This window comes from Lepisma saccharinum, chromosome 7 (assembly GCF_977018435.1).
Source record: "Lepisma saccharinum chromosome 7, izLepSacc3.1, whole genome shotgun sequence".
Taxonomy (NCBI): Eukaryota; Metazoa; Arthropoda; class Insecta; order Zygentoma; family Lepismatidae; genus Lepisma; species Lepisma saccharinum.
Genome location: NC_139235.1, coordinates 95,648,654 through 95,668,012, shown reverse-complemented (window position 1 = coordinate 95,668,012; position 19,359 = coordinate 95,648,654). Strand labels below are relative to the sequence as shown.

Sequence of the window (19,359 nt, the reverse complement as noted above, 5' to 3'; positions counted from 1 at the left end):
ATCAAGAGTGGATGAAAGAATATGCATACATAGGTAGGACAAGTAAAAGAGGCAAGAGAGAGGAAACACTCACCACAGCTAAAAAATCAAATTTCCATGGCCACAAGCTGCATCTTCAGTGTAGAAATAAAGCATAAAACTAGTTTCATGCTTCGTTTTTACAGCTGAAGATGCAGGTCGGGGATGCAAAAATTTGAATTTTCCCTGTGTGTGATGAGTGTTTCCTCTTTCCTATTCTACTTTCTACTTAGCCCTTGTAGCCCTCCATCAATTTAACCCTGTTAATCTATGTGTAATATTTCAAAATGATATTGCAAAAAAAAATAATGATATAATGTATTCTTAATATAATGATCTAGATTTATTACTACAAAGATGATGTGGATGCAACCAGAGATTTTTGTGGAGGGGAGGAGTCAAGTCAGTGACATAAAATTGAAGTAGAAATAATAATAATAATAATAATAAACTCCATGGCGCAACAGCCCTCTAAGGGGCAGGGCGTGCCAAAACAGCTTTTACATTGGGTTGTGTGTGTGGTCACTGCATCGAGCACGATCACTGGCTTTCGAGACCGAATAATAACAATACACTTAATCATTATTGTTCCAACCAATAATAATAAAATATTATTACATAATTTTCTTTAGTATTCCTGTATCCTTGGGGACCCACCAGTTGAATGATTATGGAGCACAAATGTTTTCTTTATTACTTAAATTTCAAGCAGTTGAAATTATAAAATGCATTATTATTGTATTTTTTACTAACTATTAGAAACCTCTTGCAAGAGAAGTCTTTGACAGCTATGGAGAAATTTTAGTCATCAAGTTTACAATGTTGGACCTCTCACATAAAAATCTCATCCTCGGAATTTTTGAAAACAGATTAAATCATCCATTCTTTTAGATTTACTGGCAGAAAATGAAAACATGCAATTTCTGACCTGGTTCCTGCATTATAAACAAAACTGTTTTATCTAACGAATTATTTACTTTGATTATTTAAAACAAAAAATCAGGGTTATTACAAATGATTGGAGCGGTTTCACGAGTTTGCTGTAGCTATAATATTTGACATATTGCCATGAAATTTTACAGTAATGCAGAAAAACTCAAAAAGTTTTCTTCTCTTGCAGGCGTGTTTTGGATTTCTGTTGGGAGAGCGAAGCACTGAGCAGTGAGTAAAGATGGCAACAGTGCAACGACAGTTAAGAACAAAGTTCAAGAAAGTTGCACCAAGTGCCAACTCCATCTGCTTGGAAGATCCTACGGAAACGATTGCTACAGAAGCCTTACCGCTTACAATTGGTACAAGCCCTCATGCCCCATGACGAAGTGGTTCACAAGGAGTTTGCTACACGAATGCAACAACTGATGGAAGAGGATGTTTTTTGTGAAAAACTTGATTATAGTGATGATGCACTCGGTGCATCTTTCTTGAACTTTAGTTCTAAAGTGTCGTTGCACTGTCTTGACAGACTGATATGCATGAAATTCCAGCAATTCCAGCGCCTGTCGCCATCTTTACTCACTGCTCAGTGCTGTGCTCTCCCGACGGAAATCCGAAATATGCCTGCAAGAGAAGAAAACTTTTTGAGCTTTTCTACGTTACTGTAAAATGGCATTACTGGCAATATGTCAAATATTATAGCTAGAGCAAACTCATGAAACCGCTCCAATCATTTGTAATAACCCTGTATTAATTAACTGAATTTTTATCCCATTATTGACTACAAAAAGAATAAACCTTTTGCATTTTTCCAATTCAAAATAAACAATTTCCAGGGAGCAGAGGCAACTGATTGCTTCAACACCCTCTTGCGACATCCACAAAAGAAGTAACCTACAAAACCGTTGTTGGTTGTTATTGCCTTCATGAAATACAAGAGGAATGAACTATGTAGATTTGTTGAGACTGAAAATCTAACAAACGTAAACACCAACTCAGAATGAGACAAATGTATGTGTATGGAATGTGCAACTGTAGCTCTAAAAATGGAAGGACAGATGTATCTGTGACCCATATGAGGTTATGAACCAAAGTTCTTTAAATGAGGGAATGTTTGAACTACAGAACGATATTTTAAACACAACTTCAAAAAATTGACATTATTTGTGCAACTGTGTTACCATAAACTTGTTTTCTATTGCAAATATCAAGACAACAGTGAATACAATCCACACGAAGGTTCTAAATGCTCGCTCCACTCAATATTCAATATTACGTAGCTACATCTTCATGATTTTTTGAAACAAACAAACAAAAAGAAGATAGTTGTGAAAAACTTTGTTTCTGAATTACTTATGTGAATGTCAAACTTACATCTCTTTCGGACTTCTCTACAAAGAGATTGTCGGTTTTCTGGAAGGCATCTCTGATGGCTCTCTCAGGGTCTGTAGGATAATGTGGAGACTCTGCGAGAAATTGGTGTAAGTGAGCAACACTGTACATGGCTGCATCCTGCCCTGCGTGGCCATCAAAAACTGCATAGTAGCTGGCTCGGAATGGGTCCTGAAAATCAGACAATTTAAAGAGTCATGCACAGTGTGTGAAAATTCAAAATTAGAATTCTTTGGTTGCAGTTAAAACAACTCCATTCACATTATGAACTACCAAATTCACTTTATTTGAGATGATGGGTTGAGTATAAGTTGGTGTTTTAAGTCTACTTTATGCACAGTAAGGCTAATTGAGACTGGACGGACCTACAGTTGATTTTTTTTTCCCTTTGCTTTAATTTACTTTGCTTTTTGTGCCACTTTTGGCTAATTTGCGAAGATGGGGATGAGTGATGACATGATGAAATTGATGAATGGACACTCACAAACATCCACGCCCAGGCCAGGGTTCGAACCCGGGACTCCTAGCATCATAGTGCGGCCTACAGTTGAAAGTGGGATCTGAACCACCAAATGCCTCCATTGGGTATCAAAATTGGGTGGGGTAAATGAGACAAGCCAGATACAGAAATTGAACACTGAAACTTGGCAAATAACTTTCACCAGACAAACGTTCTAATTCACTTAAATCAGGAGTCCAGATCAATGGAAATAAAACTGTCACATAACCCTTTAGAAGCTGATTCTATGGACAACTATCACACACAAAATTGCCTTGTCCAGTTTTCCAATGGCAGCAAGTGGTCACTAAACTCCTTTTCCATTTCAGCTGTGAATGTGGGTTTTTAAACCTTCCCATGTACTGTACCCTTCCAACAGTGCCTCGATTCATTCTTGTGATGAGAGATGTATACTGAACATCACTGCTGCTTTTCTCAATGACAGACTACCACCCTCGATTCCTTGCAACGCCTGACGTCATTCTTCCCTATCCCTGTCTTTCGGACATAGACTCGAATCATATCTGAATGAAGGCACAGGGATATATGTTTTTAACATCACGGCAACTATGAATACTATGATATTGGATTTTCATTACAAGATATGAAACTCTAAATCAGAATGTGATTTCTTTTCTTTTTGGGGGGGAGGGGGGAGGGAACAACAAAATTAACCCTGGCAAAAAAAAATTGTGGGAACCTCCCAGAACAAAAACTTTCACATTCATGCTGCTCGTTGCACATGGAGGCATTGCTGTCGAGTTTAACCTAACAGTAGTAAAGTAATGTAAAATTACCTACTAATGAATCAATCAACCTGGGACAAATGCGACCATCTAAGCTTCTAGGTGGACGCTTTGCCCCACCCGCATGTTTTATTTACTCGACTGCTGCATGCAAGTCTAATAATGCTACATTCAGTGTATGTAAGCACGAGGTTCATAAAGAAATGTATTATGCATTAAATATACAAGTGTTAAAATGAGGTGATATGTAATTGGGAGGCATCTATATGTACCATAAATCCTTATGAAGATAACACCGAAAATTAATACATGCGTATAAAATCCTCAATTTTCAAGCGAGCATACAACTGCTTCACACAGGCTCTCCAGCTCACATGACACCAACTACCTTCTCGCAGGGTCATCTCCTGTCATGTCTACAATTTAGCATGGACGCACTTGCCCAACCTGTCTCACTTGCCCCCCCTCTCCCCTAATGTCTAAAACACTTTTTCTTTTAACGTTCACTTTTTTAAAATTTTGTATTATTTTCCTTACCAGGGCAATAATGATCGGGAAAGCACTAGGTAACCTCTCTACACTATTCTCATGAAAACATAGAGGTGTTCGCACCATTTTTCTGGCTTTCTTTCAGTTGCTCACATGCCTCTGAAGCGACCAGTCCCCTTTTAGCGGCACTCAGTACCATGCGAGAGAATGTTCCCTACATTAAATCATAGCACGCCAGGCATGAATCTGGCAGAGAAATAAGAAGAATAAAACGACGGTACGTTGTTTGGAATGCAAATTATTGCAGCACCCATACGAAATATCAGAGTTGTCAAAATGACGATATTGAAAAGTGACAACATTCGGTTCTTTTTATTTGAGTCAGTATGTCTTTTTATACTTTTATCTCGTAAAAGTAGGAGAAACATTAAGATTTGAACATTTTAAAAATATTTTGTAAGTTTCTTTGAGTTGTATCTTATGCATTTGATTGCTTTTTCTGCGAGGCAGTAAGATTTTTACTTAGAATTTGGAAGAAATAGTTCCTTTCTAACAATTTCAATTCATTTTGAAAAATACGTTGAAAATTTTTGAAAATACGTTGAAAATTTTGTGAATGGTGAGTTCATTTTTTGGTTCATTATGGCAAAGTTTTAATTATTTTTACAATAGTATTTTGGTGCATTTGCTTCAAGAGTCTACGCTTGTAATTCTATGATACACTTCTCTCATTTTATTTACTTTATTACCTTTAGCAGCTAATAAAAATGTCTGAAATGGACAAGTTTGCGCTCAAATATATATTTCGTTTGGTTTCCAGTAAGTGCTAGTGTAATTCAACATCGATTTGCATCAATAATTCATCTAAATAAAGTTTGTTTTTATGAGGCGGCACTCATTTGTGCTACTATGAGGATGCGGATGACGGAGGGTTCATGAACAGAAGAGTAAAGGATAAAATGCTTGGGCTAGAACAACCTACAACAACAACTGGAGTTCGTCGTGGTGACCACATGTCACCCCGCAACTGGTTGCATGATCACCCATCTCAGCTGAGGCATGTGGGAGTGAGGCCGGCAGTTGGTAGGTAGGCCCTAGCCCTCATGGGCTGTTGCAGCATGGGTCATTACTATTATTGTCATGGTTATCATTATTATTATTATTCGAAATATATTATTATATTCTTGGGAGACTTTTCTACATGATCCACCAGATAAGTGAACAACCAGCACAACCGCTTTTCATTACTTTCTACATTTTCTGCAGTTAGTGTACCAAAATTCACATTCTATTTTGTTATAAACTTTTACACATTTTGTTTAAAAAAAAGCTTTGGAAGTAAGTGGTAAATTTAACCATTAAGTTCATGTTGTGTGACATCTCACATAAAACTCTTAATTTTTTGAAAAACTGGAACTACTGAATCTATGTTTTAAATGGTGGAACATAAAAACAAATTAGTTCCTGTATTTTGCACTCAATCTTTTAGATCTAATACAGTTTTTAATTTGGTTATCTATTTATTTACCTCTTATTTTGTATAGCAGAGATTAAGGTTCATGCCTTATCTTACACTCAACCATATTATACAAAAAGTTCACAATATAATGTACATTCATAAAATGATTCACATGTATGTAAACATAGAAAAATAATAAACCTGCATATACCTTTCACATCAGACAAATCACAGTTATTCTCCTTCAATAACAACTAACTGATCCTTATTTCTGTTATTAACAATTAAAATAGCAAGGTTTCTTTTTTTGTAACTTAAAATGAAATGTGCCAATTTTCAAGGGGTGAGAGACCAGTCTGTTCATCATGTAACTATCATACCTGAACGTTGAATAACCCATGGAAATCGTCGATGATCACGTGTCGATCTTCCATTTTGCGGCGTGAATTCTTAATGGCGCACGCAGAGAAAGGAGGGCCTGAGGTAGGTGGTGGCAACGTCGCCATCTTGCCATTGTCCCTGTACCGGAGGCAAACTTCGTCAATCTTCCGTGTCACAACTTGCATCAGCCTCAGCGCCTGGTAGGCTGTGAAGACAAAACAAAGGGTTACAATTACTGTATATAATGGTGTGATAATTGTTACGAGTGATTTTGTTATAACTAGGGAGCAAATTTATAGTCACTAAAAACTTTAAAATGAGCAGGCAAATAGGTAGTACAAATTGTGAAAAATAGGCACTTAAATAGGCATTATAAAATAAAAAAGGCATCAAAATAGGCAGTAAACGTGAACTTTCAATGTTGTTTCGTCACTTTCAGAGTTCTTTGCGCAGAGTAAATAGAAGGTACATTAAATATTCAAACGGTCATACTATATATAAAGCACAATGAAATAGTCAGAAACGGTGGAGACTTGAATTTCACTATGCCATTCAAGCAGTTCCTGTCTGTCCTTCAAAGTACATTATGAATCAATTCAACTTCTAAGAATTATGTGTGTTTCTGTGTACGAGTATGTTTGTTAGTATAAATATGTCGGTATGTATGTACAGTCAATGGCAAATATAATGGTAAGCTAATTGTCCACCGCTATTTTCATTACCTTTTTATTCTACATCCTGTGTTGTTTTAAGGAATGAAACTATGTTGGTTGGAAGCAGGCATTGTTATCTGTTAATTCACGTTTTTATTTCAATTCACTGTCATCACACTGTGTAAGTCAGACCGAATGAAAATGATGATGGACAATTCGCCTACTGTTTCTTTCGCCGTTGGGTGTACATGTGTCTATATATGAGTATATACATGTGTATAGTTATGAATGTCTGCATATAGATATGTATCTTGTTATACTTCTGTAAATATAATTTATTAGATTTATGCTCTGTATAAAATTTGTGCTGGTATTCTTTATGCAATGATTAGTGTAGTTATGTTTTCTCTTTTTTTCTTCTTCTATTGTCTTGTAATGTTGTAATCGTAATTTTGATATTTTTTACTCTTTGTACTTGTATTGTAATTGGAGCCAGAACTCTGTTATAGGTGATAAATAAATAAATAAAATAAATAAATAAATATAGCACAATGGCATTGTATAAAATAAATACAATACTCGATGATCAATTAAAAAATAATTGTTTAAGAAAAACCTTAGTTTCTTCTTTTTAAGTCTTAAACCCCTACCCTACAGTTTCCGAACACCTTGAAAAAGTGTAATGTTTACTCATGCTGCCTGTTCTAATTAATAATAATAATAATAACAACAACAACACAGCAGCAGAGATGGAAGTATAAAGTGTTAAGGAAAAATACACAGAGAGCAAAGATGGCGTATTAAGAGCTTCTTGCTGACAAAGTGATTCAAAATATGACGAGAAAGCTCCACAGCAGCTCTGATTGAATGTGTGAAATCTTCCCATGGTTTCCATAACACTCAAGAGCTCAGAGTTGCCAGTTCAATTGGAAAAAATGTCAGAAAAGAAACCAGGCAAAACCAGAGAATCTCATGTTCGAACTCCCAGTGGTCGGAAGTAGCGCACTACATTTTGAAAATTGTAGCTGTAGCTAAGCTACAAAATTCATGTAGTTGTAGCAAAAATTTTCCTACAGCTACATTTCTTCTCAGAATTTTGACATAAATTTTCAACGTGGCAACAGCATAAAAAAAATTCGAGAATAACGCTTACTTTTGCAGGAGGTTCATAAAGTTAAAGTCTATTACATGGAAATACAGATAATCTAGATTATAAATATCTCAGTATCGCACATTATAGATATTAATACCTGAATATTTCTAATATCCAGATAACTAACAGACATATATGAATATATTCAGCCTGACAGCTACTTTTTTTGAGCTGCATCGCTGTACATGCCTCGTTTGCAATACCTCCGCATGGATATCCATGGTGTAAGAGACAGCAAAATGTCATTACTTATTGTGTGAAACACAACTTGCAGTGCAAAAACTAGCGTTCCATTCTCCACTACAATGGTAAAGCAATAGTGCCAGCAATAAATGTGCTCAGTACCTCGCTTTTCTGTAACTTTCGCTAATCATGAAAATGAGGATGAATGTATACATTGCAGTTCAGATGGAGAGCTAAATGCCCCCCTTATAAAAATTTTATGGTTGGTTTTGCATTGCAGTCATTGAGGAATCTTTGTTCCATAATTTATTTATTTGCGACTTTGTTTACATGGCGAAGTTAATGCATTAATGTCTTCTCTTCCACTTAACCATGTAATGTAAAGAGTATACAAAATTCCCCTTTATGCAAATTAATGTGAAACATTAGTGACACTGTAATCGAAGAAACCATTCAATAATGAAAGGATTCCTATTTGTCGAGTGTCAACCAACTGTTCTTCACTTGAAAAAATTCAGACAATTTTCAAAATGTACAGTAGTCTGCAGAATGTCCTACATAAACAGTACAATATCTGTAGTGGTGCAAAGGTCTTCCTTTATAGCAAGTAGTGTCAGAGCGAAGTCGGAAAAAGTCGGGACATGAATTAAAAGGAACGGACTGTCTGATAGCCTTGCATCAATGGTTATAAACTTAGAAGTGCCAAATATTGCAGACTGCATAATTCTGAAACCTGTCTCTTCCCAGAAACAAGCCATTGTGCAAGCACAAAATGGAAATTCTTGCAAAAGTTGAAAAGTCATCAGCATCAACGTTATTCTCGTAAGTTTTTACAGGTTAAAATTTAAATGTTTCATAGCTCGAGGACCTGCCACATGGTTATTTCAAGTTTTTTATGTAGGAGTAGCGGAAAAGTAGGGAATAGGAGTAGCGTAGCGAGCTACTTTATTGGTAAATGTAGCTGTAGGTAAGCTAGGAAGAGTAGCTGTAGTTGTAGCAAAGCTACTATTAAAATGAAGCGTTCTGATCACTGCGAAATCCTTTGTTGTGCCATCCGTTCCATCAGTCCATCATCCACATTTACAGATGTGATTGACTAAGGGCTGTTTTTTCAATGTTCAGTTATTCTTTCTGTTAGCTATCTGTCAGTTGGAGATAATCGCCACTCTTAATCTGCACCGGGATTTTCAATGTGAAAGTAACTGGCAGTTAGCAAATCCTAAGTTTGTACTCCAAAATAGTATGTTGGTAATGCTGAAACGCGGAAAAATAGAGAATCGATCTGTGCGCCATCTATTAGTATAGCTTCAAACCGTCGATTGGCACACAGCCTGGCATCTAAATATAGAACTACAAGCGCACCACGGTCGAAAGCACATTATTGCATACGAAACGATTCGAACAATGGGCTGATTCGAACAATGGGCTGCGTATACATTCGGTATTCTTACGAAATAAATAAACAAAAGCAAGCACTACAGAGTTGGCTTTCTTCTAATAAAGGTAAATTCCATGTGGGGAGGAATGCTGTTATGAGGCGCAAGCGCAGATACTTTGTTGTAGGAGAAGCGTGAAAACTCCGAAGTCGATACATTAATAATACCTGTCTGTTGATACAAACACTATTAATATGTAGATATTGTACATCTGACTGCATGCATTGTACTTCATTATGCATGTTTGTTGAGCGAAAAAAGAACATGTTAGTGGGCATGCTTTGTAGGTCAAGTTGTAAAAATATGAAGGTACAATTAAAAATAATTTTAAAATTTGCTGTAATATATCTAAATAGGTAAAACTCACGTGATATTAAAATACTATACAATACAAGGTGATGCAAAAGTGTGGAGACACCAGAATAAAAGTTGAATGACATACTGTTTCGAAAAACTAACACTGTAGGTTTGTAATAGGGGTGGGAGAAAATGTTATAGCACATATGAAGATGATGGCCGCCATCTTAAATTCGATTTCAAAATTTTATATGGGAATGGGGTGATATGGCATATCAAATCAGGCTAGAATTTCAAGAGAAATGCAGTGGTGAATGTTATTTCGACGTATCTTTAACCAGTAAAAAGTTATGAGTGTATTATTGTACCTATTTTCTCCTTTTCAAGTGGTGTCAGAAAAAAAGCATTAGAATGGCTCTAACGCGTCAGTAATGCATTGAGATCATACTGACGTCTAGGGAGAGAAGTTCGCATGCCATTGCACCATGAGTTCCATTAGGAATATTCCCGAAGTGTTGAATTTTGCGACTGGTTGCTTCCAACAATTACAGTGTGATGTGATGAAAAGTCCTACACACTGACGAGGCCAATGTTTATGTTCATTGTTCATAAGCAAGTTAATAAACAGAATACGCGATGCTTTTTATCTGATAATTGGAAAGATTTTTCTCAGAGACGCCAAGATCGGAACATCACAACCTAATCGAACTGAGAAATTTCGATAAAAAGACGAGAATAGACCCAAGGTTCGGCTAGCAAAACATTGCTGTTACGGACTCCATGAAAATGAAGTGAAATTCCTATATCTTAACAATCTTGCATCATGCATTGCCTTTTGATGTTTGCCATAGCATTGGCTGGGTTGTATTCCGAAAATAACTAGAAATCTAGGATGTTCGAGAAAAGGCACATAAGTCGCAAACTGTGATTTTCTGTTTCCTTTAAGTCACACTGAATCAATTAAAGAAAATATAATCAGTATAATTTTATATTGGCCATGTGTAATGAATCTAAACAGTGGTGATCCAACATGTCTGTAATGTTTGCTATTAAAGGAATAAACATAAATGACTGGTAAAAAATTCCATCTTTTGACAGGGGATTTCTATCCAACAGCTTAAGGCATGGGTGTAACTTGGGACTTAAATTTGGGGGGAGGGGGGCAAAATCAAAATTGGAACTTAACTTTGGGGGCAGAATCAAACTTGGGACTTAACTTTGTGGGCAGAATCAAAATTGGAACTTAACTTTGGAGGCAGAATCAAACTTGGGACTTAACTTTGGGGGCAGAATCAAACTTGCGACTTAACTTTGGGGGCAGAATCAAACTTGCGACTTAACTTTGGGGGCAGAATCAAACTTGCGACTTAACTTTGGGAGCAGAATCAAACTTGCTATTAACTTTGGGGGCAGAATCAAACTTGGGACTTAACTTTGGGGGCAGAATCAAAATTGGGACTTAACTTTGGGGGCAAAATCAAGCTTGGGACTTAACTTTGGGGGCAGAATCAAACTTGGGACTTAACTTTGGGGGCAGAATCAAAATTGGGACTTAACTTTGGGGGCAGAATCAAACTTGGGACTTAACTTTGGGGGCAGAATCAAACTTATAAATTAACTTCGGATGACAGAATCAAACATGCGACTTAACTTTGGGGGACAGAATTAACAAGTTTTCCATCCCATAAAAATAACATCCAGGACAATTTTGCTAAACAAGTTACATTTATGCAATCATAAAAAAATACTCTTCAATACCTTACTCGTCAGGTTCCAGGAGGTTAGAAAAATTATCCTTGACTTCTAAATTTTGCAAACCTGAAAATCTTTTGGGCCCGGCCAAGTTACGCCTGTGGCCTAAGGGATGTTTTAGGGAACTTTTAGACCTAAGAGACAAGCCCAGTAGGAGTACCGAAAGACCACTGGTTCGGATCGCACTTGAAACTGTGGGTACAATCTCGATTAGCCTATCTGAGCATAAATTGAACTAATTATGGTGAAATAATTATCGAATAAACTGCTATATGAAGTACATTTATATTGTAATGAATTAGTAGTACACGGCAGATTTTTCAATGTAGCAAGTTTTATCTTTGTATCTATAACGGCCTCTGAATAATCAGCGGGTATCAACTGGATTCAATTGGTGACAACAATATGCAGATGGCCCAATCAGATATTTACATTCTGCGTGACGTACACAGTTCACAAGTTTTTCGATTCAACAAATTTCATATTTCTAGTTCGAGCAGCTTCGGAAATATCGCAATTATTAAATATGAACAGATTACTTGTTGACTCTCCATTATTTTACTTTCATAAACAGACGAACAGAGGAGTTAATTTATAATGCGCCACAACAGTCTATCAGGTCACTGAATTTCGTCTTTATAGGCCAAGAAGTTTCCGAAAAATCTACAGTTGATGTGGGAACGGCGGGTGAAAACTACAGTCACATGAGGATACTTTTTTTTTCCTTTAAGTTTTTGGCTAATAATCAGGCGATCTCCTAAAAAATCGATATACCTGGCAACACGGAGTGTACCTTTCCCTAATGAGAGACGGCGCTCTTGCCAATTAGTAATCACTTGACACAGGGAGTTAGATCGAGCGAGAGAGAATCCAGCAAAGATAATGTGCTTTGCAATTAAGACACGCGTCCACAGCTAACGCACGTAATTAACTAACACACAGCGTATTCACTACAACCAAATTCAACTGATTTATTAATATTTTTCTTTATATAGATTAGCCTATTTACCTGATAAACATATTTTTAACTTCGAGGGTCGTCTGAAAAGTTCTAACAATGACCGACAGATGGCTGCAGTAGTTCGGAACTATGCATGCCTGTGGAATCCACCACCCTTCAAGTACCATCCCTTCTTTTGTGTCCAGAGGCAGGAACAACAGAGCAAGTGCGAGTGTTGTGCAAAATGGAGAAGACTGAGAGCACCTTGCAGTGATAAAGAACTTTTAACTTCCTGAAAAAGGGCACGAAGGCGACTGAAATTGATGCCCATATGAGGGACAATTTAGGGGACTCGGCTCCTTCATTTTTCACTGTGTCAAAGTGAACTGCCGAGTTTAGTCGTGGGAGCTTAGAAGATGACTCACTTAGCGGAAGGCCAAAATCAGCTACGAATTATTGAAAATGTCCATGATATGGTGTTGGAGAACGGTCTTCTGAAATTTTGTGTTTTTACTGAACAATTGGGCGTGAGAAAAAATCTGCAAGATGGGTGCCGCATCTGTTGACAGTCGATCAGAAGTGAATGCAGTGTCCAATAAATGTCTGGCTTGTTTTAAGAAATACACAACAGATTTTGCAGGGAGATTAATCACTACAGATACTGTACTAGACGCCAGAGACAAAAGAACATTCAAAAAGTGGAAGCATTGTGATTCACCACCACCAAAGAAGGCGAAGGCTGTCAAATCAGCAGGAAAAATCATGGCGTCGATTTTTGGGAATGCTAAGCATGATAGACTATCATCAAACTGGATCCACCATCAACGGACATTACTATGTTAACCTTCTCGACCAACTGAACACAAATAGTCATGCAAACAGATTAGGACTGAAGAAGAACATCATCATGCACCACGGCAATGCGAGCCCACACACGTGTGTTGTTGCAATGGCAAAAAATCAACAAATTGAAGTATGATTTGCTGCCACACGCCCCTTATTTGCCTGAACTGGCACCTTCAGACACTCATTTGTTCCCAAAGCTTTTAAAAAAATCCTGGCTGGAAAGCGATTTTTATCAGATGAAGACGCGAAAGCGGCAATGGAGGACTATTTTGCAAGACTTGAGGAATCTGCGTTTCGCGATGGGGTCATGACGCTTGATGAAGTGAATTGCTCTCAAGGGAGTGTATGTAGAAAAAAGACCAAATTCAACAATTAACTGTGTTTTTTCCTTTGTCATTCTTAGAACTTTTCCACGGACCCTCGTATTATGCATTATAGGATACGGTCCGCGCGTTTATTATATCCCCATCGGCAACCCTTTCATAAAAATTTTACACTGGCAAGAATAGCCAAACCGCTCCCGATAAGCGCGTGCACTCAGACGTTGTTGCCACATTTTCTTTACATTTCTTGTAGTTGCAAGGTGGAGTAGGCGGGTGCGTGTGCCTCTCGTTATTTTTGCGCTATGACCACGTGCGGGGTTGATTTTATTAACTAGTTGCGTTGTGTTATTTCTTTGGTTATGGTGTTGTGTTGTTGCTTTGTTATTTACATATTTTTTTCCAAAAGACGCGCACCAAGTGTGTGTGAATTATTAACACAACTCAAACTAATATCAGACTTCCCTTACAAACAAACGATGCTTCGAGAGCTTCTGAAGAAACTTGGTTTTTCTTTTCGTCGGCTGAAGAAAAGAAATGCAATAATGGAGTCGACAAGGATGTTGTTTGGCGGTATTGTTACATTCACAAACTTAACAAGTTGAGATCAGAAGGCTGCCAGTAGACTGTAGATGAAAATTGGCTCAACACTCACGACGTCGTCAAAAAAGGGTGGGACGATGGTACTTTAAGCGAAAAAATGAACAGAAAAGGCAATGATTCTAATTTTTACCCCGTCTTATGTACAAGATAGCTCAATTGTCGCGTAAATGGATAAGAACATTTATAGTCTGCCGCCAATTGTTGCGGAAAAAATAAACAAGAACATTATTGAAACTTTCGCATCTGTTTACATTAACTTCGATCTTAGCTGAAGGAGAATAGTACAAGCGTTTCTAGGATTTTCCACCCCCCTCAAACGGAATACAGTTGAGACTGCTTTATACGTAACTCAGTTCTACGTAAATTACTGTAGATCCCGACAAAATATAATTTAAAACCGTGTTAATTAAACTTGATTTGTACGTAATGCATTTATACGTAATTCGGTGTTGCACGTACTAATTTTCGGGCCTCCCCGATGGCGCAGTGGTAGCGTAGTCGCCTTGTAATCAAGGGGTCCCGGGGTTCGATACCCGGTGGAGGCGCATAGTGGTTCGGATCCCCGATTAGCCTTACTGTGCATAAAATGGACTTAAAACACCAACCAACGTACTAATTTTCATAAACTACAGTTGCTTTGCACGTAACGAAGCTACAACAATGTCACAGAAGTATTCATTTCTTGCCTTTACAAATATACAATGCGAGTTTCAAATACGAAACAAGATAGGCGGGCATGGCGGCGGTCGGTCTCGACTTGCGAGATAAGACGAGTGCGGCACGGCAAAGGCAAGGAGAGGCGGCGTGCGGAGAACGATTTGCCGCAGTTGTTCAGAACATGAGATGCATTTTCTTTTCTACGTAATTCCAATACGAAAGTACACACGTTAAAAACAAACTGACGTTTGCAGTGTTCCATAATAAAAAAGAGAACGCTGGTTTTTCACCGAGAACAGAAAAAGGAAAAGTTACATGCTTGACCAGAAAGTAAAATTTACGCGGGAAGTATAACTATAGTGTCAACCAGCGGCGGCGATTAGGGGGGGCAGTTGCCCCCTCACTTTCCGCCAATTTTGCCCCCGCACAATGCTAAACCTTATCTCCTTTGCCCCCCCCCCCCCTCCCGGGTTTCGGAAACCAATCGCCAACACTGGTGTCGACTGAAGTATTTCAGTATGAAAGTGTTGACTAATAATTGGAAAATGTAATTTATTTAAGAATCAAATTTACTTACCACTTCATGAGTCATGACTAGACCTAGGATTTTACGTTTTTAACCTATTTTTTTCCTTTGCAGGTACATAAGAAATAACAAGTTATGTCAAAGTTTCATTACAAATCGCAACAACTGACAAAGTTTTATAGTACCTAAGATAACCTATTTTGCTTGTTATAACCTATCTTAGGTTTATGCGCTTAAATCAAACCTTTTTTTGAAGTTTTTATGTATTTTTACGGGTTGTAAGAATTTTTGTATCACACAGAGGTATTATCTTGCTTTGGAACCGAAAAAAGTAAATGATTAACGTGTTTGAAACAAACTTTCTGTCGATTTCCCTTCCTCCAAGTCTACGATGTTTTTCAAAGTTCTAAACAAAGCAAAATGTCTGGCGCCACTGTTACCTGTAGAATCGAAAGTGCAAATTTCTTATCCGTGTGGTCGTGTTCACCTTCGCTTCAGTTCTGTGCTTTGTGGAATTCATGACTTGCAAAGTAATGTTTCAACATTCAAATTTGCACCACTGACTTTTGTTGTGCGATGGAAACACATATGTTAACAAGATTAACTGCATTTATTACACAAACAAACAACGTAACACTTTACATTATAACGAAACTACGTTCACCATTCCAGGTCCTGTTTACACAGACTCTTGTCTAGCAACAATAGCTTGTTTCTTCTTCCTCTAGGAGGCCGCACTACATTCCTCCCAGAGTTACAAAAAAAATAATTAACAAGGGTACCCGTATCTGTCAGGGGGTACCTTAATCCTGGTCGATCTTCTAAGCACATGACTAGTGGATCTTGGTCGTGGAGCAGCGTTAGCGACTGGGGGTTGATGGTCATCAACGTCTGGTTGAGGTGGGGTAATTTTGGAATCTGAATTTCGATTATCCGCCGCGCCTTCTGGTCTGGGTGGACCCAACCTTTCTACAATATCTGCCTCGTTGAAGTTAGGTGACAAGTGCGTCGGTGATTGAACCCATACGGTTTCAGTAGGTGAAAATGTCCTGTATGGTTTGCTGTGGTTGCTCCTAGGTTTCAAGAAAGGAGGAGCTTCTGTCCTCTCGACATCTCGATTATGATCACCACGTATACAGTTCCACCATGTTCTTGGACTGAAGGTGAGGACTGAGGCTGCAGGAAGACTACGTTCCTCTCCCAACCGGGAATTCCTCAAAAACAGCAGGTACTCTGCTAACTTTGCATCGAACTGTAAAGAAGTCAGATGTGGGTGTTCATGCAACACCTTAAACATGCCAGTCTTCACCGTGCGTACGTACCTCTCTGCCAGCTCGTTGCCAGGACTGTGGTACGGCGGTATTGTGATGTGTTCGATCCCGAACTGCTGGCAAAAAGAACGGAACGTGATGTTGCTGAAAGTTGGACCATTGTCAGAAACTATTGTTTGTGGAATTCCGAGAGTCGAGCATGACTGAAGAATCCAGCGTATGGTCTCTAGTGTATCTAACAACGATACTGACCAGACATCTATCCAGTGACTGTAAGCATCCACAAGCAACAGAAACTTCCTCCCAGCCAAGAAGAAATAGTCTACGTGGAGTCTTTGTCCTACGGATCTAGCTTCTGGCCACCTATTACCTGAACCTTTCTTGACTTTCGGACTTGAGGATTGACAAGTTTCCTCTTCAACTGATCTTTCCTTGATAGAAGACAATCCGCTATTCGATGTATGTGCAGCATCTTCACTTAACGGCACGTGTATGGTGTTTGATATCGGCTTCATTACGACTACACCAGTGTTGGAAGAAATGACTGGATCTGAATTCGACTGCGAGTGTTGAAATTGCTCAATCTCTGTAGATATCCCTAACATAAAACTTGCCGACTCTGAGCGTAATAGTAGCGTTCTCCAATCCGGAGTAACGATATCTAACCAGGTACGACCTATGAGTGGATAATTTAGATGTTCCTTGCACAAAATAACAGGAAGCAAGTAAGTCGATCCGGAGTGTGTAAGTTCCAGTTCAGCCTGACCTTGCACTGAAAGAGCATGTTTCCCTACGCCATATATTTTTATGGAGGAATGGTTAATATCAGTCGTTGGAAACCAATTCCTGAATGAATCTGCTTGGAACAGAGTTACGGCAGACCCTGTATCTAGCTCACATTGAACAAACTTGCCGTTAATAAGTAAATCCTTTAGCATTGGATTCTTCGATAAAGGGTAATTGGACGTAGGTGACCCGATGATGTGTGAGTCACAACTGTATGAGACGACACTAGGTAACCATGTTGTTTGCTCATCAAGTGAACTTTGAGATGTTGACATCTGTAAATTTGTGTGTTTAGTAGTTTGCCTTACGTGATTACTATTAGGTTTCCGTTTAAACTTCCCTCTCTTCCTACACCGCTTTTGCCAGTGACCACGTTTCCTACAGATTGAACAAACAGAATCCTTGGCTGGACAGTTGTCTTTAGAATCATGTTTGTACGTACAGTTAGGACAGCTGTAATCAGTATATTTCATTCCGTGAATCGTTGGATTAGACGAACTATAAGTATGTTGTTCTGTATGTTTATTCCCTTGCACTGTTCTTTTTGGAAATTGGGTTGAGGTGCGTGAAACTGTTGACTCTTGCTTTACATTTTCTGATCTTATTAACAATCGGGTTTCTTTCTCTAACATTTCATTTTGTAATGTCAGTTCCTGACATCGCTGAAAGGTTAGTGGCTGTACTGAAAGCAACTTTCTTCTAGTAACTTCAGATCGTATGCCCAATACTATTTGTTCAACTAAAGCTTCGTCCAGATAATTGCCGTAGTTACATTTTATGGCTTGTTGCTTCAGCCTTATGAAATAAGCAGAAACGGTTTCACCTTCCTCTTGCACACAAAGTCGAAACTTATATCGTTCAACAAACTTATTAGTTACAGGTTTGTAGTGTGACAAAATACTATCCTTTAGACGAGAATACGACAGATTCTGTACAAGGTCTGGTGCGACTACATTTTTCAAGACTTTAAATGCCTTTGCACCTATAAAGGCTATGAGTAAAGGAACTCTCTGATCATCACTGAACTTTTGAATGATACACAACTCTTCGAAACGTAATAGATAATCTTCAATGTCCTCTGAATCTTCGTCGAAAGCGTTAAATATCATGTTTGTGTACATATTTATGACTGTATATCCAAACGTTTAGCCTAACAACTATGAAAAGTGAGTTTTCACTTATAATTATACTTGATCTGTATCGGATCACAATGTATCTATGAACGTGACAAAGCCTTTGTACGTTTCATGATTATAACTTGGTTCCATGTTAGAAGGGATCTTGATATATATATTTACATCACACTATTTTTGTAAGACAAACAATGTAGACAGTAATCCTTACCGTGTTATGACAAATTGCGTCAAACCGACACGTTTATGATTGTTCCAACAGTTTGTTGTACGAATGAGGACAGTCAGTTCGAATAGAATAAACTTACGTAAATGTAAGGTTCTTGCAAATCCTGCAATCCATGAAGAGTAAAGTTCTTTTATACCGACTGCGCCATAATGTTGTGCGATGGAAACACATATGTTAACAAGATTAACTGCATTTATTACACAAACTCACAAACAACGTAACACTTTACATTATAACGAAACTACGTTCACCATTCCAGGTCCTGTTTACACAGACTCTTGTCTAGCAACAATAGCTTGTTTCTTCTTCCTCTAGGAGGCCGCACTACAACTTTTTGTTGAAATATCATGTTAAATACGTAAGATGATCCTGACAGACAAAACGCGGAGTTTGACTGTAGATAACATGAAAAAAATTGTTATGTATTCATGGCGGTCACTCTAGATGAAATACCATATATTCTTATTCACTTTGCCACACAAGAACGTTAAAATAAAATCATCCCATCCTTTTCACAACCCAGGCGGTATTATAAATCACGCTTAGTTAACACAGTTGAACAGTACAGGGAACCAATAATTGACTTTTTGTCTAATATTTGATGCCAACTGAAATGGATCGGACAGGTGTGCACGGCGTATGGATTTGTGCACTTTT

At 38.0% G+C, this 19,359-nt stretch overlaps 1 protein-coding gene across 2 annotated transcripts in view; it reads right to left on the bottom strand.

Moving 5' to 3' along the window:
* LOC145990047 (uncharacterized) overlaps window positions 1-19,359 on the bottom strand; it is a 507,967-nt gene that overhangs the window by 358,359 nt on the left and 130,249 nt on the right. For both annotated transcript variants that reach the window (XM_083125681.1, XM_083125682.1), the window contains exons 3-4: window positions 5,917-6,122; window positions 2,326-2,514 (exon numbers count right to left, since the gene is read on the bottom strand). In XM_083125681.1, coding sequence (XP_082981807.1) covers window positions 2,326-2,514; window positions 5,917-6,122 — 395 coding nt within the window. The remainder of the gene's footprint in view (window positions 1-2,325; window positions 2,515-5,916; window positions 6,123-19,359) is intronic.